The sequence below is a fragment of the Ochotona curzoniae genome, unplaced genomic scaffold (genome assembly GCF_017591425.1).
Source record: "Ochotona curzoniae isolate NIBS_2020 unplaced genomic scaffold, NIBS_Ocur_1.0 patch433, whole genome shotgun sequence".
Lineage (NCBI taxonomy): Eukaryota > Metazoa > Chordata > Mammalia > Lagomorpha > Ochotonidae > Ochotona > Ochotona curzoniae.
This window is the reverse complement of record NW_024467010.1, coordinates 527,030-549,667: the sequence shown is the minus strand read 5'-3', so window position 1 is coordinate 549,667 and position 22,638 is coordinate 527,030. Positions and strand designations below refer to the sequence as shown.

The window sequence follows — 22,638 nt, the reverse complement described above, 5'->3', positions numbered from 1 at the left end:
CAGGCCTCTCACCCTTTCAGCTCTGCCCTTGGCCTCTCATGAAGCACCTTGCTGCTCCCACAGAGCCCTTCCATTGTCTGCCATGGCCTGGCTGTGTGGCTTGTCCCCTCAGAACTCATACTGGAACCTGGTCTCCGGGGCAGCAGTGCGCAGCCGCACCGAGAGCCCTAAGAGCCCTCCTGGGAAGGGCCTCCTGGAGGCGGGGAGGGGTGGGCGCTAGGGCAGGCTCTGCTGCCTCGGCTTTCTCTCACTGCTCCCCTCACCTCCTGCCCTTCTATCAGGCTGCGATGCGAGAGGAGGCCCTCCCCAAAAGCTGAGCACAGACGCCAGGACTTCTCAGCCTCTGGAACATTCACAACACAAGCTTGTATTCTGTAAAAATGACCCAGTCAGTGGCCTGCTGATACAGCAGCAACAGTGTTAACACGCTACACAGCCTCCAGGCCTTGTGTCTGCTCTGGCCTCAGCAGAGGCCCTCCAGAGCAGACCAGGTCCCTGCTGTTCGGGAGGCTCCCTGGGCTGCCTTCCCTGTTCACTGTCACTTACTCAGGGAGTGTCCTCTGCCCTTGCAGGGCTCAGCCATGCCAGGAGACCTTGCACTGCAGGCACAGTGCCATCCCTGTGTTCTGATAACTCTGTCACCTGTCACCTTCTTCACTGAAGCCCCTGGCAGACATTGTGCACACAGGGTCACGCATGGGACACCTGTCACCGCAGCTGATGGCAGGGACCTTCAACCCCAAAGACGTCAAGGGACCATTGCCAGGGGGCACAAACTGTGCCAAGTGCTGCGTGGACGGTGTCTCCCTGGAACCGTCCCAATGATGCTACATGGCAAGGTTTCTCACTCTCATCGTCTGGCACATGAAACATGCTGACAGAGGGAAGTGTGACACCAGCCATTTTGTTCCACCATTTTCTACAACTGCTCTCCTTGATTTAAAAAAATCAGTATCCCAACATTTCACTGGATCAAAACAATAACGAATGTAATTTCAAAAGTCAAATGATTAGACAAGACGTGAGGCACAGCACTGCCCCCATCTCCCCTCAGCCCTTGCTCTCTGAGGCTTCTGTAAGCCAGAGCTTCTCCACGCGGTCAACCGCACTTTTTCTCTGTTGATGTCTTACCATGGAAGCAAAAATTTTGTTCTCTTGTCATTTTTGCCAACACCCCTAGACTTGCCATCCTAGCAGGGCTAAATCACACTTTTGGTTACTTCAATAGTCAGTTCTGACATTATTAGGACTAAATGAAGGCTTTTCCAAGCATGTTTCAACTTTGTACAGTTTCCCCTGTAACCATGTACTTGCTTTCTTACCAGCTCTTTTCTTCACATGCGCCATCAACTCTCCCCCCGACGAAAGTGCCGACCTTTACACTCACAGAGCTGACTTCCTGACCGCCTCCGGGGCTCCCATCAACCCCTAGAAGGACACATCCTCTGTCTCCTTCCTAAGAACCCTCCTCTTTCCTGTCATTTCGAACCTGAAAGGTGTTTTTGCTAAGGGGCCCTACGGGGCCAAGAGGGCAACCAGCAGCCTGTGGCACGGCCCATTCTCTGCCGGATGCTTACCTGGGACTTCCAGAGGGATCTGCCCCTCAGCCACAAGCATGCTTGCAAAGCGCTCTGAAAGCTGAGGATCCAACCTGGAATTCTGAGGAACAGAGAATGGGACCACGGTCTGACCGTACGTTTTCAGGCTGAGCTCCAGGGGGACGCTGGCCGCATTCATCACTCTCAGATTGAAGAAGAAGAGACTTAACATAATGATCACCAGCGGCACCAGGATCTGGATCGACAAAATCAGCATCCAGTTGCGCCAAGAATACAGCGCTTTCTTCAGGAACATGGCATAGAATTGCTGGCAGAGAAGAAAGAACTGCAACACATCAAGAGGGCACAGCAAAAACATGGTCACCAGGTAGACACAGGCAGACACAGGCAGAGAGCAGGCACACAGGCAGACACAGGCAGACAAGGCAGAGAGCAGGCAGAGAGCAGGCAGACACAGGCAGACACAGGCAGACAAGGCAGAGAGCACGCAGAGAGCAGGCAGACACAGGCAGAGAGCAGGCAGACAAGGCAGAGAGCAGGGAGACACAGACAGACACAGACACAGGCAGACACAGGCAGTCACAGGCAGACACAGGCAGACACAGGCAGACACAGGCAGATACAGGCAGTCACAGGCAGACACAGGCAGACACAGACAGACAGCAGCAGACACAGGCAGACACAGGCAATCACAGGCAGACACAGGCAGTCACAGACAATCACAGGCAGACACAGGCAGACACAGGCAGTCACAGGCAATCACAGGCAGATACAGGTAGTCACAGACAGACAGCAGCAGCCACAGGCAGACACAGGCAGTCACAGGCAGACACAGACAGACACAGACACAGGCAGACACAGGCAGACAAGGCAGAGAGCAGGAAGACACAGACACAGGCAGACACAGGCAGTCACAGGCAGACACAGGCAAACACAGGCAGACACAGGCAGACACAGGCAGACAGCAGCAGCCACAGGCAGACACAGGCAGTCACAGGCAGACACAGCAGACACAGGCAGATACAGGCAGTCACAGGCAGACACAGGCAGTCACAGGCAGACACAGGCAGACACAGGCAGACACAGGCAGTCACAGGCAGACACAGGCAATCACAGGCAGTCACAGGCAATCACAGGCAGATACAGGTAGTCACAGGCAATCACAGGCAGACAAGGCAGAGAGCAGGCACACAGACAGCAGCAGCCACAGGCAGTCACAGGCAGACACAGGCAATTCTTGGAGCACTGCCTGTTGTACCCCTCATTATAGGCCTACCTAACTTGTTATCTATGTTCAAATTACAAATGTTGAACTCATGATCTCTTTGATCTTTAATGGAAAAAGAAGAACAAGGTGGGAAGATGGGCCCAAATAGCTAGTAAAGGTAACGATTTCTCAAACGGACAAAGCTGACAAACTTCAAAGTGGATCAGAATGTGGGAAATGCCGATGTTGGTTGGTTTTAATTTTTTTCAGTGTTTTTTTTTTAATTTCACTTGAAAGGCAGAGTTAGAAGGCCACAGGGAAGAGAGACCGCGACACAGCTCAAGACAGCTTCTTTCTGTTTCACTCCAAAAAATGTCCTCAGTGGCCAGAGCTAGACCGATCTGAAGCCAGCAATGAGGAAGTTCCTCTGGGTCTTCCACATGTGTGCAGGGGTCCTAGGTACTTGGCCCGTTCTCCCCTAGGTGCACCCAGAAACCAACCTGGAATTGGATCAGTCAGGATGTGAGCTGGCACTCATATTGGGATGCTGGTACCTTGGGTGGCAGTTTTACCCACAATACCACAGTGCCAGCCCCAATGTGTCTTATAAAAAATTTCTTTCTTTCTTTACTTTATTGGAAAGTCAGATTTACAGAGAGGAGACACAGAGAGAAATATCTGTTCACTGGTACACACCCAAAATGGCCACAATGGCCAAAGCTGAGCTGATTTGAAGCCAGGAGCCAGGAGCTTTTTCCAGGTCACCCACGTGGGTGCAAGGTCCCAAGGCTTTGGCCCATCCTCCACTGCTTTCCCAGGACATAGGCAGGGAGCTGGACGGGAAGTAGAGTTGCCAGGCTGGGATTAGAATCAGCGCCCATATGCAGTCCTGATGCATTCAAGGTAAGGACTTTAGCTGCTAGGCTACTGTACCGGGCCCATAATATATATATATTTTAAATAAGAATTTTTACACTCAGCATTCTGAAGTTTACCTTTACCTCCTTCATCACAAGGCATTACTCTTCTCCTGTCCAAGGCTGCAGACAGAAAACGGTTCTCAAGAAGGCTCGGGAGCTGGCTTCCCAAACAACACATGCTCAAGGCTAGCCCTGCTAGAGCTCGCTGAGGCTGGAGAAGGCCCCTCACACAGGACAGGGGCTCCCAGTGTGGAGGCTCAAGCAGGCCAGCGTCCTCTCCAGTGTGTGATTCCAGACCACGAACAATGAAGCTAATCTCCAGCCCAGGGAAGTGAGTCTCATTTCACGTTAACACCTAATAGCAGTGCTCACTTTGGTAGCAGACAGGCTAAAAAACTGGGACAATACCACAGCAGCAAAAGCAAGACAATTGTATGAAATACACACCAATATCTTTTTTTCAATGAAAATGTTACACATTGTCCATGTAGCTCATACAGGTGTACTGTGAGAATTTAAACTCCAGCTTGTGTAACACAACACAGGGAAATAGAAAATACGGCTCCTGGCCAGTAGATTTGGTGTTTTTCCTTCTCGTTCTTACTAGCGAGAAGAAAAGTCCAGATCTTTCCTGTGACCTTATCTAATATCTTCTTGCACCGGGCTCATCTCCACCCAAAACACGGCACCTAAAATATGCACACTTTTTCTTAAGTACGTGTAAAAGTTTGGTTATACTTTTTGATAGAAATAGAAATGCTGTGGTCCTCAGAATTAAATCTGCGACTGTTCCGAATGCTTTGCTTACCCCGGTGTTTAGTCTCACTGGGAGGCCAGGGTGGATTGAGTAGATCCTGGAATGGATCTGTTTAATTCTGTCAACAGGAACTCTGCTCGTCATGGGGTGAGGACGGAGAGACGAACGCTTGCTGCTCAGGGCATTTATAGTGGAATCTGCCAAAGTACACACCCTAAACCAAATCAAAATGAAAAAAACAAATTCTCAAAGCACATTGCATCTGGATTAAAAGAATAAAAGCTATATATAACATTTAAAAAGAGTAAGACATTTAAGAATAATGAGAGGGAATCATACTTAGATTATGTACTATGTAAAACATATACTCTAAAGGTCTTAAATAAGTGCTAAACACTGTTAATTAGCCAATGCTCTTGTCAGAGAACTGTGGCAATAGTAACACTAGCGGGTACAGGGGCCCAAGGTCTTGGGCTATCCTTTGCTGCTTTCCCATGCGATTAGCAGGGAATTGGACTCTAAGTGGAGCAGCTGGTACTCAAACTGGCACCCATATGGGATGCAGGTGCAGGCGGATTAGCCCGCCTGGCCATGGCACTAGCCATTTCTGTTCAAGTCGTTGTTCCATTATTCTGCTACTGGGAAGTTACCGCTGCAGAGACATGCAGCATGTTGTGGCTTCTTTATTGCTCTTGGAAAAGTAGATTGATGCAAAGAAAGAGACACAGAGAGGACAATATTCTGTCCACTGTTTTATTTGCCAAGTGGCCGCAACGGCTGGAGCTGAGCCGATTTGACGCCGAGAGGCAGGAGCTTCTTCTGGGTATCCCACATGTGTGCAGGGCTCCAAGGCTTTGGTTCCAGGCCACAAACAGGGAGCTGGATAGGAAGTGGAGCAGCCAGGACACAGCCCGTGCCCACATGGGATCCCAGTGAATGCAAGGTGAAGATGAAGTCAACAGGCTACCACACCACACCCCCTGGCTCATTTTTCATTCCGTTACAGTTCCACAGAGGATGGTGTATTGGTTATGTGCTGTTAACACAGATTATCTTGAAGGTTAGCAGCTTTAAGTAGCCTAAATCATTTATTTTCTCACATAGTTTTTGTGGATGAGGAGTTTGGGAGTGACATGACTGGGCGATTCTCTCTCAGGTTTCCTCAAGTTGTTGGCCACAGGTGTGGTCGCACAGAGGCCTGACTGAGGCTGCAGGACTCACTTTCGAGGGCAGTGACTCACTTTCACCTCCACACCCAATTCCTTCACCTTTAGTCAGCATCTTGTACCACAGTTGATCAGCTGGCATGCCAGCAGACAGAGTGCCAGAGTGAGAAGAGAGGTCTTCTATTCCTGGGTCACTTCCCAAATGGATGTAACAGCCAGGTCTAGGTTGAGCTAACGCCAGGAGCCAGGAACTCCATCTGGGTCTCCCACATGGACCTGGGCCCAGTATTTTGGCTGCCTTTGGCTGCCTTCCTAGATGTGTTAGCAGGAAGCTGGACCTAAAGCAGAACAACTGGTACTTGAATCATCACTCCATATTGGATGCTGACTTCTTGAACAGTGCCTTACACTGCTGTGCCACGGTGTCCATCCCTAGGGAATTATTTTTCAGCGAAGTGATATTTTTAAACCAGAGTTGCCAGGTAGGCAAAAACATCCCAACTGATATAACACAGTGTTCCACCCATCTTTTGATTCCTACAAATTTCTTTCAAAATTGTTGAAAATTACAGTTAGCATTATCTCCATTATCCAACACGCCCATTACTGGAGTGCTAGTCTAAGGCTGGAAGACCACCGAGTTTGTAGCCATCACAGCATGGGCAACGCTTAGACAGACGGGCTTTAGGGAGCTTTACAAAGTGAGCTCTGCCCTCACCGAATGAACACCTCCTCCATGGTGGTGACCGAGGCCCCGAAGCTGGCGATGCCCAGCTCTGTCTGCCGTAGCTCCAAGCTGTTGAACAAAGATTCGAACCTGGAAGGAAAACACAGTTTTGTTACTGAAAGTTGGAAGGTGAATTCCTCACCAGCATGGTTAGCTTGCTAAATGAAAAATGTGTGAGCTTTGCGTGAGGACAATCCAAAGCTTTGGGATCCTGCACCCGTGTGGGAGACCCGGAAGAAGTTCCTGGATCCTGGCTTCGGATCGGCATAGTATCGGCCGTTGCGCTCACTTGGGGAGTAAATCATCAGACGGAAGATCTTCCTCTCTGTCTCTCCTCCTCTCTGTACATCTCACTTTCCAATAAATAAATAAATCTTTTAATTGGAAAATCAGATTTACAGAGAGAAGGAGAGATAAACAGAAAGATCTTCCATCTGCTGGTTCACTCGTCAAGTGGCTACAACGGTTGGAGCTGAGCTGATCCCAGGTCACAAGCAGGGAGCTAGAAGAAGAGTGGAAAGCTGGGATACAAACTGGTGCCCAAATGGGATCCTGGGATATGCAAGGTGAGGACTTTGGCCAGTAGGCTACTGTGCCAGGACTCAGATAATTTACCTGAAATAAAGAGAAATGGAAGTTGTGGAGGGAGACAGAGAGAGAGAGAGCTGCCAATCCCTGGCTCACTCCCCATATGCCTCCATGAGAGGCAGCAGGTGAGGTTGAAGACAGGAACCAGGAGCATCCAGGTGCCTAACCGGGTGCACCTAAGCCATGATTATTGCCTTCCAGGCTCTGAACTGGCAGGAAGCTGGAACCAGGAGCAGACAGTGCAGGTACGAGCATGCCAAGTGCCATGCCAAATGTCAGTCTTGAGGAGCTAGTTTGGTTTGCTTATTTGACTATTTGTTTGAAATATTATTTATTTCAAAGTCAGAGTCACAGAGAGGGAGTTGAGAGAGAGAGAGAGAGAGCGCGAAGATAACATTGAATGGCTCATACCTGTGCATACTCTCTTTCGGGAGTATGAATATTATTTCTTCACCAGCACTGGACTCTAACACAGCATTGGGTATATGATGATAAATCAGGTGAGAAAGTGCCTCCGTGTTACACTGTGGTGTCTTCAGTAAAGTGATATAATATCCTGAACCTGGAACACCATTGAAAAGATATGAAGCAACTTCGTTGTGTTAGGCTTCCCAGACCACACTTAGCATGGACGGCTCCCTGGGAGAGAAGCCGAGTGACCCACAACGTCACACTGAGGCCACACGGAACTTACCTGGGACGCTCTGTAGAGCCAGTCTTCAAAACGATGGGTTTTTTGCTTTATTTTATTTATTTAAAAGAGAGAGAAGTGGGGATCCTCTTCTGGTTCTCTCCCCAAATGCCTGCAACAACTGGGGGGGCAGGGCTTGGCTGGCCAAGAACATGGAGCCTGGAACTCATTCTGGGTCTCTCCCACGTGGGTGTCAGGGACCCAAGGGTGCGGCCTGCCCCTGCTTCCTCTAAGAGCATGAGTTAGCAGGACACTGGAATCAAAGTGCAGCTAGAACTTGGCATTCTATTTGCTTTTCCCTGCCACTTCACAGACCTGCTCCGGAGAGGCCATTGTTGAGTCTCCACTGCCACCCCAGGACAGGGAGGTGAGCAATGCTACACAGAAGGAAGAAGGCTACGCCCCAGTGTGTCCTTTCTGTGGTAACTAGGGCCTTGACAGCTCCAGTACAAGGATTCCCGTGTGACAATCACCTCACGCTCCGTGGAGGCCCGTCTCACGGTCTCACAAACACTTCAGAAGTCAGTAATGCTCATGACTGCTGTGCTGAGTGTGTATTCATTCAGTAAACATGGCTGAGGCCCTGGGATGTAACAGGTACTGCTCAAGGTACTGAGCATACAGCTATGGGTCAAACACCACTCTCCAGGCAGTGGGAGGCAAGCAAATCTGCCGCTTGGGTCACCCACATCCCACAGCAGAGTGCCTGGTTCCAGACCCGCCTTCCCTGTCCCCCAAAGCGAGAGGCACACATCGGGTGCCAGGATCTGAGCTTTGGCCTGGCCCAACGCCGCCGGCTGCAGCACTGACAGGACGCACCAGTAGATGCGTGATGCATGTCTGTCTCTGACTCTGCCTTTCAAATAAACAAAAATCAATAAATGCTAAGGATCCCAATTTCCGTGTCACTTTCACTACAGGAATGGGATCAGACAATGAACAAGATAGAGAGGGGACATGCCTGGGTTGTTAGTAACAAACACTCAGGGAAAAAGCAGAGGGGAAAAAGATTTATTATTTTTATTGGAAAGGAAGATTTACAGAGAAGGTGAGACAGAGAGAAAGATCTTCCCTGCACTGGTTCACTCCCTAAGTGTCTGCAATGACCAGAGTTGAGCTGATCCGAAGCCAGGAGCCTCCTCTGGGTCTCCCGCACGGGTGCAGGGTGCCAAGGCTTTGGGCCGTCCTCGACTGCTTTCCCAGGCCACAGGCAGGGAGCTGGATGGGAAGTAGAACAGCCCTGACACGAACTGATGTCCAAATGGGATCCCAGCAGATGCAAGGTGAGGATTTAGCCACCGAGCTATCACATCAGGCCCAGAAGTGTGGTTTTAAAGTGATGAAGGCAGCTCTCACTGTGAGCATGAGAGGTGTAGCCATGTAAGATCTAGAAACCTGTGTCAGCAAGCGGCCTTAGGGAGGGGCACAGCCTGAAGACAGGAGGGTCAGGGACACAGGACCAGGCCGATACAGTCCTACTGGCCACTCCTGACTTCACCATTTTTGTTTTTTTAAGATATATTTTTACTGGAAAGGCACGTTCACAGAGAGAAGGAGAGATAGAAAGATTTTTCATCCACTGGTTCCTTCCCCAAATGTTCACAATAGCTGGAGCTAAGCTGATCTGAATCCGAGCGCCAGGAGCCAATAGACTCCTCTGGGTGTTCCTTGCAGGTGCAGGGTCCGAAGGACTTGGGCAACCTTCTACTGCTCACCGAGGTCAGAATCAGGGAGCTGGGGGAAGAGGAGTAGCTGGGTCATGAACTAATGTCCATATGGGATCCCAACACTTATGGAGGATTAGCCAGTTGAACCATTAATCCAGATGCTCTGAGTAGGAGGGCAAGTCCCCGGAGGGTCTGTGCAGCCTCAGCAGAGTGGCACGTGCTGTCATGTGTGCATGGTGGGTTGGGAAAGAGGAATCAGGGCAATAACAGAGGCACCTGTGGGAGAAGAGGGCGGCCTGGGCCTGAGTGACTTGGAGGCTATGAGTCTGCAGGGGCAGACAAGGGCTAGGAGGAAATAGGACCCCGCTCCCCCACCTTGTCAACTAAGCATTAGAGGAAGGGGCTCCCTTTCCTGGGTGTCAGCTAAGCACCTGTGGAAGGAGCACAATGGGTACACAGCAAAGACTGGGGGCTTTGCAGGAGTCTGAGTGTCACTGCACTCAGTATTCAGCAGGCCCACACTGAGCTTTGGTGCCCAGTGTCACAGAGCCAGGAGGTGGCCCAGCCTTCATGGATCCATCAACGCCTTTCATGGAGGAGGGAGTGCTTGCATCATTCCCTGGAAGAGCAAGTCATTACAAAGCAGTCAGCTTCCCTAGCTCTTTTCCTCTTTCTTTTTTTTTTTTAAGTAGGATTTATTTGTTTATTGGGAAGTCAGATATACAGAGAGGAGGAGAGACAGAGAGGAAGATCTTCCGTCCGATGATTCACTCCCCAAGTGAGCGCAACGGCTGATGCTATGCCGATCCGAAGCCAGGATCCAGGAACTTCTTCCAGGTCTCCCACACGGGTGCAGGGTCCCAAGGCTTTGGGCCGTCCTCCACTGCTTCCCCAGGCCACAAGCAGGGAGCTGGATGGGAAGTGGAGCTGCCGGGATTAGAACCGGCACCCATACGGGATGCCGGCGCGTTCAAGGCGTGAACTTTAGCCACTAGGCCACGCCGCTGGGCCCAGCTCTTTTCCTCTTAATGCACACACAACCTGCCCTGCTGCCAGTAGGGAAAGCTGCCCCAGGCCCTCAGCAGGTGGGGCCATAGCACGGAACTTCCCAGCCTGCAGACTTTTTTGTTTTTTAAAAAATATTTATTTTTATTGGAAATGCAAATCAGTTACCAGAGAGAAGGAAAGACAGAAAGAAAGATCTGTCTGTCCCCAAATGGTTGCAATAGCTGGTGCTTAGCCGATCCGAAGCCAGGAGCCAGGAGCTTCCTCCCAGTCTCCCATGCAGATGCAGGGTCCCAAGGCTTTGGGCCATCCTCAACTTTTCCAGGCCACAATCAGAGAGCTGGATGGGAAGTGGAGCAGTCAGAACACAAACCAGTGCCCATATGGGATCCTGGCTCTTGCAGAGAGGATTTAGCTATTGAACCATTGCACCAAGCTCAGGACAAACCTTTTCTTCTGATCAATTAGTCAGTTACAGATCCTGTTACAGGTTGTGCAGTCTGATGTACAGACATGGGACGCAGGCCAAGGGTTATTCAGGCATTTTTCATGAACATAAGAGAGTAGATTTAGTGGATAGATAAGACAACTGGGTCAGTAAGCAGAAAAAGGGGACAGAGGCTGGTGAGAGATAGGAATGATACTGAGCACAGCAGGCCAGCAGCACTGACCACATGGTAGGCGGCAAGAGGACTGCCCGCCCTCTCACTCATGCTCACCATATTTCTGCTTGAGGAACAGCGGGGACCCACAGCACTGCAGTTTCCCCTGGGCCATGATGGCAATGCGGTCCCCTAGCAGGTCAGCCTCATCCATGTAGTGGGTGGTCAGCAGGATGGTGCGGTCACTTTTCTGCTGCTGCAGCAGGTCCCAGACAGCCCTCCTGGAGATGGCGTCCATGCCCGAGGTGGGCTCGTCCAGAATCAGCACCTGAGGGTGAGTGGGGGAGACAGCCTTGGGATGACACCAGAGCCTCATCCGAAGGCTCGGGCTGGAGGCACAGAGTGTCAAAGATGACCCACAGCTGCCCGTGTCAGGCTGCTTAGTTAGGGCATCAAGGCCATCGCAAAAGCCAAGAAGAGCAACAGCCCGCTGTACCTGCGCCCTCCTGCCCGCTGCGCCTGCCCCCGAGGCCCCATACCTTGGAGCCCGCAATGAGGGCGATGCCGATGGACAGCTTGCGCTTCATGCCCCCACTCAGCAGCTTGCACCGGGTGTGGCGCTTGTCCTCCAGGCCGAGCACATGCAGTATCTGCTTGACCTCCTCGGGGCACTTGTGGCGCGACAAGCCTTTCAGCTGAGACCACAGCAACCAAAGAGAGTTGGGGCAGGCCGTGTGGTGGGAAATGGTTCCATGGAATCAACACTTGTGAATACACAAAATACAGCCCAGAAAGGTACAAGGGCAGGCATTAGGTGAGGCGGCTGGGATGCCGCCCTCCTTGTCGGAGCATGGGTTCAAGTTCCAGCCCCGTTTGGTTCCAGCTGCACACAGTTACGTGGGAGGGTGCCTGTCAACCAAGTGAGCCAGCACATGGAAAGAGTGTTCTGTTTCTGTCTCTCTGCCTTTCAAATAATAATAATTATAATGTCCAAAAAGTTAAAAAGGTTTTAGAAAATATAGACATTTGAAACTTACCCCCTTTAGAAAAGGGGATAGGCAAAAGGGTTTTACATTCTGAACCTTGAAAAGGAATCTATGGCTTGGTAAACGTGAGCACGAAGCAGCTGTTCAGAGAATCACACCTCAGGGCCAGGTGAGACATCCTCAAAAACTTAAAAAGAGCTAATAAACCATTTCAGCAAAGCTGCAAATACAAAATAAATACACGCATTTGAGTTGTGTATTGCTACACACCAGCAGTGAAATTACAGAAACAAGTGTGTTCATATCAGCCTCGCAGGGATGCAGTGTACAGACTTATTGCAGGACGAGGGATAACTGTACACTGAAAGCAAACAGGAAATAGTGAAAGAAAACAAGGCCTAAATTAATGGAAATATAGTTCTTGCTCTCAGTGGGTCCTTAAAATATTAAGAGTAGCATTACTGGAGACGTCCTAGTGCAATGGTGGGCCGACTGCTACCCACAGTGGAATGCCAGCGGCAGCCCTGCCTCTCTGCCAGTGCCGTCCAACAGCAGGAGCCTGTCCCCATGCGGGACCAGTGGGGGAGTTCCCGGCTCCGCCCGGGGTTCTGCCAGGCTCGCTCCTGGCTACGCTGCGGTCCTGGCTACGCTGCGCTCCTGGCTATGCTGCGGTCCTGGCTACGCTGCAGTCCTGGCTACGCTGCGGTCCTGGCTGTGTATCAACTATAACAAGTAAAGTCAAGCTGTAGACCTGTGGGTGACACAGCTTAGAAACCTGCCCCAAGGAGAAAAATCTGATAACCAGAAGTACAATGACCAAGAGCAAAAGAAGGGACAAAGGCACAATGAATATTACTGAATTCTCTTCTGCAAAGAAGCAAAAGCCTTTGCCAACCTCAGAGTTCACTGAGGAAGAAAATGGGGATACAGAATTCAAAACACTTGTCATAAAGCTTCTTGTCTACAATATGAAGTACATAAAGCAGGCTTTCAAGCAATTTAAGGAATATGTCACACTGGAAATGAATCAAATGAGAGTTGATATTTCAGAAATGAAGAATACAGTGGAGCAAATTAAAAGCAAAGTGAAGAGTCTACAAAATGGAATGAAGGAAGCAGAAAAAGACTCTCAGAATTGAAAGGTATTTCCTGTCACCAGGGGGAAACAAAGCAAAAGCTGAAAGCAGAGCTGAGGCAACCTGAAAAAAATATTCAAGAACTGAAGGAGTGCTCACTTCGGCAGCACATATACTAAAAAGAACACCACTAAAAGGCCAAATAAAGGAGTTATGGGAGTCCCAGAAGGTGCAGAAAGAGAAGCTGGGTTTAAAAACCATTTAATAAAACATTAAAGGAAAATTTCCAGAATCTAAGGAAAGAATTGGGAAACAACATGTAGGAAGGCACAGAACTCCCAACAGGCTTGACCAAAAGTGATCTTCACCATGACACATGATAATCAATCTCTCTTCGATTGAACGTAAGGAAAAGATCTTTAAATGTGCACATGAAAAAATCAACTGACAGACACATAAAGGAATGCCAATTAAATTCACAGGAGACCTCTCAGGAAACTCTACAGACCAGAAGAGAATGGAACGATATATTCCAGATTCTAAAAGCAAAAAATTGTCAGCCCAGGATAACATACCCAGCAAAGCTTTCCTTTGTCTTTGAAAATGAAATAAAATTCTTCCACAGTAAAGAAAAGTTAAAAGAATATGCCTCTTCCAAACCTGCCCTACAAATGATGCTTAAAGATGTTCTCTTGACAGAGAAGAGGAATAGCGCCCACCAAAACCAAAGGCAAATGTGAAGAACATCCCAGTAAAATAACAGCAGAAGACTAAATCAATAAACAACCCATTGCTAAAATGACAGGAACAAATTACTACCCATTCATATCAACCCTGAATGTAAATGGCCTAAATTCATCAGTCAAACATCATAGATTAGTACACTGGATTAAAAGCACACAACTCATCTATTTGTTATTTACAGGAAACATACCTCACCAACAAAGATCAGCAGAAACTATATCTCATGGATTTTGATTTTTTAAAATTAGTTTCATTTCTTCAAAAACATTTTTTCATTAAATTCTTCACTGACTCATAGATCATACAGTAACATCATTTTCTTCAAGAAGGTTCTTTTCTTTCACATTTCTTCAGTGACACATTAGTCATTCAGCAGCATGTTATTTACTTTATGGTGTTTTTAATTTCTTCTTTTCTCCCTGTTGTTGATTTTGTATTGTGGTTTTTCATTTAAGGGATGTACAGTAACTGTGTAATGGAGCCTATCAAATCCAGATGGGAGCATGCAATGCAGTCTGCATCTCTACTTATACACCAAAGATGGACTCCCAATGAAACTGTTAATGAAGTCTTGAGTATAGGATGCTGAACTCTGCCACTGTCCATGCCCGCAACGATGGACATACGACTTTTTATGTTGGGGGAGGGAACTTGGGGAGGGATAAGGGAAATCCCAAGGTCTACAGAACTGTATCATAAAATGATAATAATAATTTAAAAAGTAAAAATGAATAAATAAATAACTCCATTAAAAAACGAACTAAGGACATGAATAGATGTTTGTTTGAAGATGTACACAAGTGGAAGGCACAAGCAAGATGGCCAGCACCGCTAGTCACTGGGGAAGTACAATCTGGTGTCACAGCAGTTACTCAAAAAGTTAAAAACAAAACAAAAAACTATAAAGACAACCAGAATTAACATACAACCCATGAACTTCACTCCTAGGTATATTCCCAAAAGTGAACATAGATGTTCAAATGAAAAACAGAATTCTAATGTTCACAGCAGTACTATATGTATTAGGCACAGCCAGGAAACAAGTCACATATCCATCAACTGTAAACAAAACGTGGCCTGCCTGTGCTCTGGCCTACTATTCAGCTGTAACAGGAGGGGAATATTGTGGCCGGTGTGTGGTGTGAGTGGGGTAAGTCACCACCTGTGATACTGGCATCCTATAGGGAGGATGCAATGACAGTATCCCTCAAGCTAGCTGGTGAGGATCCCAGTTGCCTCCTGCTGATATGGCTGAGAAAGCAGCACAAGACGGCCCAATGCCAGAGCAGTGCCACCCCAGGGGAGTGTAGGATGGGGTGCCAGGATCCTGGGTTCAACCTGTCCCAGCCTGACGGAGAGTGGTGTCACCCCGGGGGAGTACAGGACAGGGTGCCAGGCTCCTGGGCACAGCCTGTCCCAGCCCGACGGGAAGCTCCTCAGGAGATGGCATGTCTCTGCTTCTGCCTGCATCGCCGTAACTCTGCCTTTCACAGTAAGCACATCTTTTAAAAAGGGCACTAAGCTTGTAAGTGCTAAACCATTGAGAAATACTCCATGAAATAAGCCTAGCATATATGTAGACTCCATTTCTGTGAAACGTGCAAGGCAGGCGAAGCCACAGAGATGGAAAGCCGGGAGTGATTTTGGAGGGACAAAGGAGCGAGGCAGCAGGCCTGCTATGGTGCAGCTACTTTGGGATGATGGACACGTTCTGAAACTTTAATCACACGTTATTGTGAGAAAGCCAAAAACCATTAATCCAGACACTATAAAATGAGAAAACTAGTGAATTTTGTGTTATGTAAATTTCATCTAAATAAATAGCAAAAAAAAAAAAAAAGTGAAATTAAGATGCAATAGTTTTGGACATATTTGAACTGATAAGTCTGACAGCCACACTCTTGCGTGAAGGAACAGCATTCAAGAGAGGTCTCAGAACGGTAACAGAACAGAGAAACTTGCATTTGGCCTCCCCAGCTACTGCAGCGCAATCAGCCTCTTCCTCACGCCCCTCCCCCACCCTGCAGCTCTGCCTCTCAAATGAATAAACAGTCTAAAAAAAAATCTGTCTCTGTCCCGAGGACTGACATGGAACCCCTAAAGCCCTTGTCATTTCCTGAATGAGAGGATTCTAGAAACATCTTTCATTTTGATTTTTTAAACACTTGGTTTGGTTTATTGCATAGAACTCTGTTCTTAATGATTTATTTCTTTGAAAGACAGGCAGACACAGACACAGAGTCCCCATTCCTTGATTTACTCCCCAGATGGCCGCAACAGCCAGAGCTGGGTTAATCCTAAGCCAGGGGTCAGGAGCTCTTCTGGGTCTCCCACGCGGGTGCAGGGTCCCAAGGCTTTGGGGTGTCATCCACTGCTTTCCCAGGGCACAGGCAGGGAGCTGGATCAGAAGTGGAGCAGACAGGACTTGAATGGGTCATACACAATGCTGGCTCCACAGGGAGCAGCTTCACCCACAATGTCACAGCACTGGCCCTATGACATAGAACTCTTAAAACCTTTGCTTCCCAGGTGACTGGGTATCCTTCTCTCGGAGGAAGTGACCCTTGGAAAGGCCTTCAAGGTAGGAATCGGTGATCAGTGACCAGGAGACCAAGCTGCGATTATAAGTTAGAACATTCAGCCCCACTTCCTGTCCTCTACAGATTGAGTTAATAATTGGCTATGCTGGACCTGGCGTGGTAGCCTAGTAGCTAAAGTCCTCACCTTGAACACTCCAGGATTCCCCATAAACACCAGTTCTAATCCCAGTGGTCCTGCTTCCCATCCAGCTCCCTGCTTGTGACCTGGGAAAGCAGTTGAGGATGGCCCAAAGCCTTGGAACCCTGCACCCGCGTGGGAGACTCGGAAGAAGCTCTTGCCTCCTGGTTTCAGATCGACGCAGTTCTGGCCGCTGTATCTGACCTTATGATAAAAAAATAAATCTTTAAAAAATATAAATAATTATTGGCTATGCCTTTGTGGAAACGCTTATAAAAAACCCTCTAACCTAGCTCTGGACTGGAGCCACAGGACGGGGGCTGACTTCCCATCCCTGCCCCTTGCTGTTGCCACAGCTACAACACCCTAAGCTATGGACTTGTCTGGGTTGCTGAACTTAAGTGCCCGCAACATGCTGCAAGAGAGCACGTGGAAGCGGCAGCTCCTCCCCTGGATCTACCGTTCACCTGCACCCATCATAACACCGCATTTCATAAATGCTTTCCACTTAAGAAAATTGCTGAACCTAAGGAGGAAGTTCATGGGAGACCTGATTGTGACACCCTCAGTGGGGGCATCCTTGTGGAACAGAGCCCTTCGCTGTGTGGTCTATTTCACTCCAGGAGGAGGGCATCACAGGGGACTGGCGGACATCCATCTAGTGTCTGCAGAGAATTAAAGAACTGGCTGGTATAAGAAAACCCCTCCTCTCTACAGTTGGTGTTGGAAGTGTTGAGATCAGATAAAAATGACCTTTGTGTTAAAAACAAACGAAAACATCCTCCCAGTTTGTCAGAGAGCTGCTGCATTCCCAGGAAGGGATGCAATGGCAACAAATCCTTGTCACCCACCGACTCACCTGAGCATAAAAAAAGAGATGCTCCTCCACTGTGAGGTTGTCAAACAGGATGTCATGTTGGGGGCACCAGCCCAGACTCCTCCTGATCTGAGCTATGTCTCTTGAAATTTCGTATCCATTGATATACGCCCGTCCACTGGAACAGGGAGTAAGACCTAGAGCCGGGAGGAAGAGGCATCAGAGTACACAGCCGAGTGAAGGCTTCCCGACATCCCGCCTCCGCCTGCTCATCTCACGCGCATCACCTGACTACTTCCGTTGGTGATACAGAAGCAGCACACAGCAGACGCGTGGCAGATTGACGGGAGCAAGCAGTGTCCTTGCTAAGACTAGTGATAAATGAGTAAAACACACATGGGCATTTGGAAAGCAAAGTCACAAAAAGAGGGAAACAGAAACACATGTTGCATCTACTGGTTCACTTCCAGAAGGGCCAGGGCTGAGTCAAGCCAAGCCAGGACCCTGCGACTCCATTCACATCTCCCACAGCCGCTTGGGCCTTCCTGTGCTGTTCTCCCAGGCAGGCTGACAGTGAGGTAGACCAGCAGTACAACAGCCAGGATTCAAACCAATATTCCCACGGATGCCTACACCACAGGCGGAGGCTTAAATCACTGCCCCTCAATGCCACCGGCCCCTGGTCCCTCAAGTCCTTAATGACTGTGTACTAGGGCTGCGCCTATGGTTCTAGCATCCCACATGGGAGGTGGTTTGGACACGACTGTTCTCCTTCCCATCCAGCTCCCTGCTTGTGGCCTGGGAAAGCAGTGGATGACAGTCAAAGGCCTTGGGACCCTGCACCCGTGTGGGAGCCTCGGAGGAAGTTCCTGGCTCATGGCTTCGGATCAGCTCAGCAGGAATGTGTTACTGATTGCTATGTGCCATCTACTGAGAACCTCCTGACCACAGGATTAGGCCGGCTGATATCCTGCCTCAAGGTGAGACAATCGGAAGAACTGTCCTTAGGAATGCCCGCATGACCAGGTGTGAAAGTAGGTGCCAGAGTTTGTGACTGCTTCTGTATAAATAAAGGGGACAGCTTTCTTGCATTGTCCATTATGATCCTGAAATCGTAGTGGTCCGTTTCTTTTCTCTCTACGCCTATTCCACGCACCCTTCTCGAGTTCCGAACTCGGCTGGAGCTGGGCTCGGGCACGTGGACCAAGGGAGGAACAGTCCTCCTCCTCCTGCAGCCTGGTAAAGTGGATGATCGGGCACTACGCAGAGCAGTGTCCGAGACCTCCAGCAAGGGAGCACACACTGCATGCTTGCTCGGGGCTCCCTGGGAGCGCTCTGCCGTGTACCTGTGAGCATCCAGCAGGTGATGGTCTTCCCCGCTCCGTTGTGTCCCAGCAGCACCGTGATCTGCCCTCTGTAGAGATTCATCGTGAGCCCTTTGACTGCTACGTGCTCGTCCCTTCCTTTGTGAAACACCTTGGAGAAGTTGAAACAAGACACGTACACCAGGCGGCATTTCACAGAGGCCCTGCGGGGCTGTGCGCCAAAATCAACCTCCCGCCCAGGCTCCTCAGTGGGAATCCGAGCACGCAGCTGTCTGGGGGCCATCACAGGGGCCTTTCCCTTGATCCCTGCAGCCTGGTAGTGGAGAACCTGAACCCAGAGGCCGGGCCAGCAGCCCTTGGAAGGTGAGCAGCAGGCATGCTCCTCCCTGCTTCTCGGTTCTGCCGAGCCTGTGCTCGTCCAGGGGTGCTGGGCTGCACAAGGAATCCTAGGAACAGCTGACTGTTTTCCAAGACAAATGTCTCCACTGTCTTAAATCCCGTGTACTTTTTTTCTTATTATATGAGTAATTCATACACAGGAGGATAAAGACATAAATAACAATCACCCACAGTGCCACCCTAAGGAAGGTGCTGCTTCTTTGTGTGTGCCTCAGTTTCTGTTCTGTCCAATGGATTTCGGGCTGCACTCGAGATCTGGCACCCACACGCACAGCCAGGTGGACTCGGTGCAATTCCTCACGATGCAGCTGATTATGCCAGCAAGCAGGGTGCTGCCAGAAAGAAGCTGGCAACGAAGGCAGAGCGTGGGAGCGAGGAAGGGAGTATCAGTATATTCTTAGAACTGCATCCAGGAATTATGTTGAATGTTAAAAACATTAAAAATGAAAATTGAAAGAAAGAAGAAAGAAAAGAAGGTGGCAAATGTTCTCTGCTCCCACACTCGTGTGGTCCTATTTTACGTCAACCCCCGTAAATCTGTTGCAAGTTCTCATTATCTCCGGCAGCGGAGATGGCTACATGACCATGACGACATTTTGAGAGGTCATCTGTGGAAGGGAAGGAGACAGGAAGGAAAGAACAAAGGGGGGCAGGAAGAAGGAAAGGTGGACAAGTCCTGCCCCCAAAGTCACTGTGTCCATGTTCCCCACGGCTGAGCTTGTCGCCATCTTGCAACCAAGAAGTGGGGAGCCCTGGGCAGTTGGGATGTCACAGAGGGGAGAGTCTGACCCAGCAGTGGGGACACCTACATTCCTTATTGGAGCACCCGGGCTCAGCTTCTGCATTCACTTAGCTCCGGCTTGCTGCTGGTGCACACCCTGGGAGGCAGCGGGTTCAGGTGCCTGGGTTCCTGTCACTGTGTGGGAGACCTGGCTTGAGTCTCCAGCTGCCAGCATCAGCCCTGGCCCAGTCCCACGTGTTGCAGGCATTTGGGGAGTGAAGCAGTGGATGAGAGCTGCCCCTCTCCCTGCCTGTTTTAACTAAATAAACATCTTTCAAAGAATACAGGAGAAGCACATCTGGACAAGTCCTTGCACTCTTGGAAGGAGGCTTGTGAGCTGATACCTTGTACAGATGTTGGATCTCGATCCCCTTCATCAGGTTGCTGGGCTCTTCTTGAAAGAACCTGTATGTCGGAGACTTTCCAGGAAGCTCCACAGGCAGCAGTGTCTGGGTAGCAGGTGCAGGCTTCCCAGTCCAGTAGGAGGGCTGGAGACAAAGCCAATGCATACGTTACTCGTTTGGGGAACTGGACTTTTTTTTTTTCTAGACAATAAGTATTTTGGTGATCTATATTTCACTGCCCTCACAGCACATTTGCATCAACTCCTTAATGGTGCCTGGAGAAGGTAAGTAACTTTCATAGGTACTCAAGCAAATCACCTGCATTCCATCCTGTAACCCCTGGTCCCAAGCACACAGGGACTCATGCAGCCAAGATCTGGACAAACACTGGAGTGAACCACCTGCCTGCTCTCTCACCGTGGTCCAGACTGAGCACTGCGACAGGAGCAGTCACCTGGGCAAGCCTGTGGTCAGAAAACAGCCACCATGCGGCAGTGACTCTGAGGCTCTCCCAGGGCTGCTGAGGAAAGCCATGCCCCTGCAGCACCTCCAGGAGCCAGTGAGCTCAGGGACACCCTGGGCTCTTCTGCGAGCGCAGCTCAGCGGAGAGAACGGGGCAGCACGAGGCTCTTGCAGGTTGGGACCTGAGGCTTACAGAGAATACGCGACCTGATGTTCGAGTGGACACATGTGGGACATCTGCAGGTACTCCTGGCTGGTGGGAGTGCATGCGGGACAAATTCTCCAAACCCAGCCCAGCAAGGTTCAGGGAAGCTGACACTCACTGTTCATTATACTGTACTGGCAACCACAAACCCAACATGGTTAGGATGCCCCAAGAGAGTTCTCAGGGTCAGCACATTCACAAGAGGCTAAGAATAGTGAAGGTCAAAAAAGCCTCACATCAATTTGTACAACAGCAGCATCAGAACTCACCTTGAGAAAGAAGTACCACGGCTTAGGTGTACCGAACTTCCCGGGGAAGACGGCCTCCACATACCAGGCCACCAAGCAGTAGAGGACAGAGTCCAGCAGGAGCATCAGCAGCACGTGGCTGAAGGTAAACTCTGCACGGACACTGCCCACGCTCTCCCACTGCAAACCTGCACCTGTTACAGAGGAAGGAAGTGCCCATGACATCAGCAGGAGAGAGGACTCAGGGCCCGGCCAGAGCCTGCACTGGGCGGGATACCTGGACTCAGGGCCCGGCCAGAGCTTGCACTGGGCGGGATACCTGGACTCAGGGCCCGGCCAGAGCCTGCACTGGGCGGGACACCTGGACTCAGGGCCCGGCCAGAGCCTGCACTGGGCGGGACACCTGGACTCAGGGCCCGGCCAGAGCCTGCACCGGGCTACTTGTGGCATCAAGGCTAGGAATGGGAAAGAGGAAAACTGAAGAGATACGCCTTTTATTTTATTGTTTGTTTTTAAAATTTTTAAGCCTTTTTTTTAATTGACAAAAAGTGGTAGTACTTCCACTGGCTCTGGAAGCAAGAACTGTGGCTGTCCACGACACTGTGCGTAGCTCCTGCACATGCTTTCGGGACTGTACCCACCTTGCTCAGCCCCCTCCTTCCTGCCTCAGAGCTCAGCACAGGCAGTGCCTCACCAGGAAACTAGTACGTCAGCTTTCCTTGTCTGGGTCGGAAGCCAAAGCCACGTGTGCTCAGAGCACCCTATTTTGATTCCCCAAGCTCCTACGTTGCAGTGTGAGTCTGTCACTTATTACTGTCACTACTCTGTATGAGGATTCTTGGACCAGGGGCTGTCTCTTATTTCAGCAACTCCAGCATTTGGTTCGGTCCATTATGAACCCCATCAAATGCTCATTCCAGCACTAGGGAAGACATGGAATAGAAGCTTAGGACCAGCTCCCAGGTGCACACGTGTCCTGTGTTAGCCAGGTGTCTAACTGGGACACACACTGATGGAGCTTTCCACTTAGAGCGTCCAAGATGCTGCACATTCACCGCCAGTCTGACTGGTTTAAGCAGGTGGGAAGCAGAGACAACAGGAGACTCAAGTTTGGTGAGCAGAGAGCCTGCATCCGGGTTCCTCAAGCATTAACGTGCTTACCAACCACCAGGCAAAATGCAAATTCTGCAGCTTCAGGCAGGGCAGGAGTGGCTGCTGTGATCACCCAACTGGCTAATATTCTTCTACCTGTGTCACCAACCCATACGGGTGCTAGCTCGTGTCTCGCGTGCTCCACTTCCCATCCAGCTCCCTGCCTGTGGCCTGGGAAAGCAGTCAAGGACGGCCCAAAGCCTTGGGACCCTGAATCTGTGTGGGAGACCCAGAAGAGGCTCCTGACTCCTGGCTTCAGATCAGCCCAGCTCTGGCCATTTCAGCTACTTGGAGAGTGAATCAGTAGATGGAAGATCTTTCTCAGTCTCTCCTCCTCTTTGTAAATCTGCCTTTTTAATACATAATAAACAAACAAACCAATAAATGACATGCAGATTCAGACCAGGTAAATGTGGACATATCAGAGACCAGGCTCTGTGTTTCTTTTTCTCTTTCCTCCTTCCTTCTTCCCTTTCTTGTTTTATTTTTTAG

At 49.8% G+C, this 22,638-nt stretch overlaps 1 protein-coding gene across 1 annotated transcript in view; it reads right to left on the bottom strand.

Moving 5' to 3' along the window:
- The window catches only part of LOC121167878 (ATP-binding cassette sub-family A member 17-like), a 55,973-nt gene that overhangs the window by 13,191 nt on the left and 20,144 nt on the right, over positions 1 to 22,638 (bottom strand). Inside the window, exons 9-18 of the mRNA XM_040997581.1 lie at positions 21,016 to 21,188; positions 20,080 to 20,223; positions 18,577 to 18,868; positions 17,273 to 17,427; positions 11,429 to 11,584; positions 11,007 to 11,217; positions 7,336 to 7,486; positions 6,328 to 6,426; positions 4,495 to 4,657; positions 1,578 to 1,884 (exon numbers count right to left, since the gene is read on the bottom strand). Coding sequence (XP_040853515.1) covers positions 1,578 to 1,884; positions 4,495 to 4,657; positions 6,328 to 6,426; positions 7,336 to 7,486; positions 11,007 to 11,217; positions 11,429 to 11,584; positions 17,273 to 17,427; positions 18,577 to 18,868; positions 20,080 to 20,223; positions 21,016 to 21,188 — 1,851 coding nt within the window. The remainder of the gene's footprint in view (positions 1 to 1,577; positions 1,885 to 4,494; positions 4,658 to 6,327; positions 6,427 to 7,335; positions 7,487 to 11,006; positions 11,218 to 11,428; positions 11,585 to 17,272; positions 17,428 to 18,576; positions 18,869 to 20,079; positions 20,224 to 21,015; positions 21,189 to 22,638) is intronic.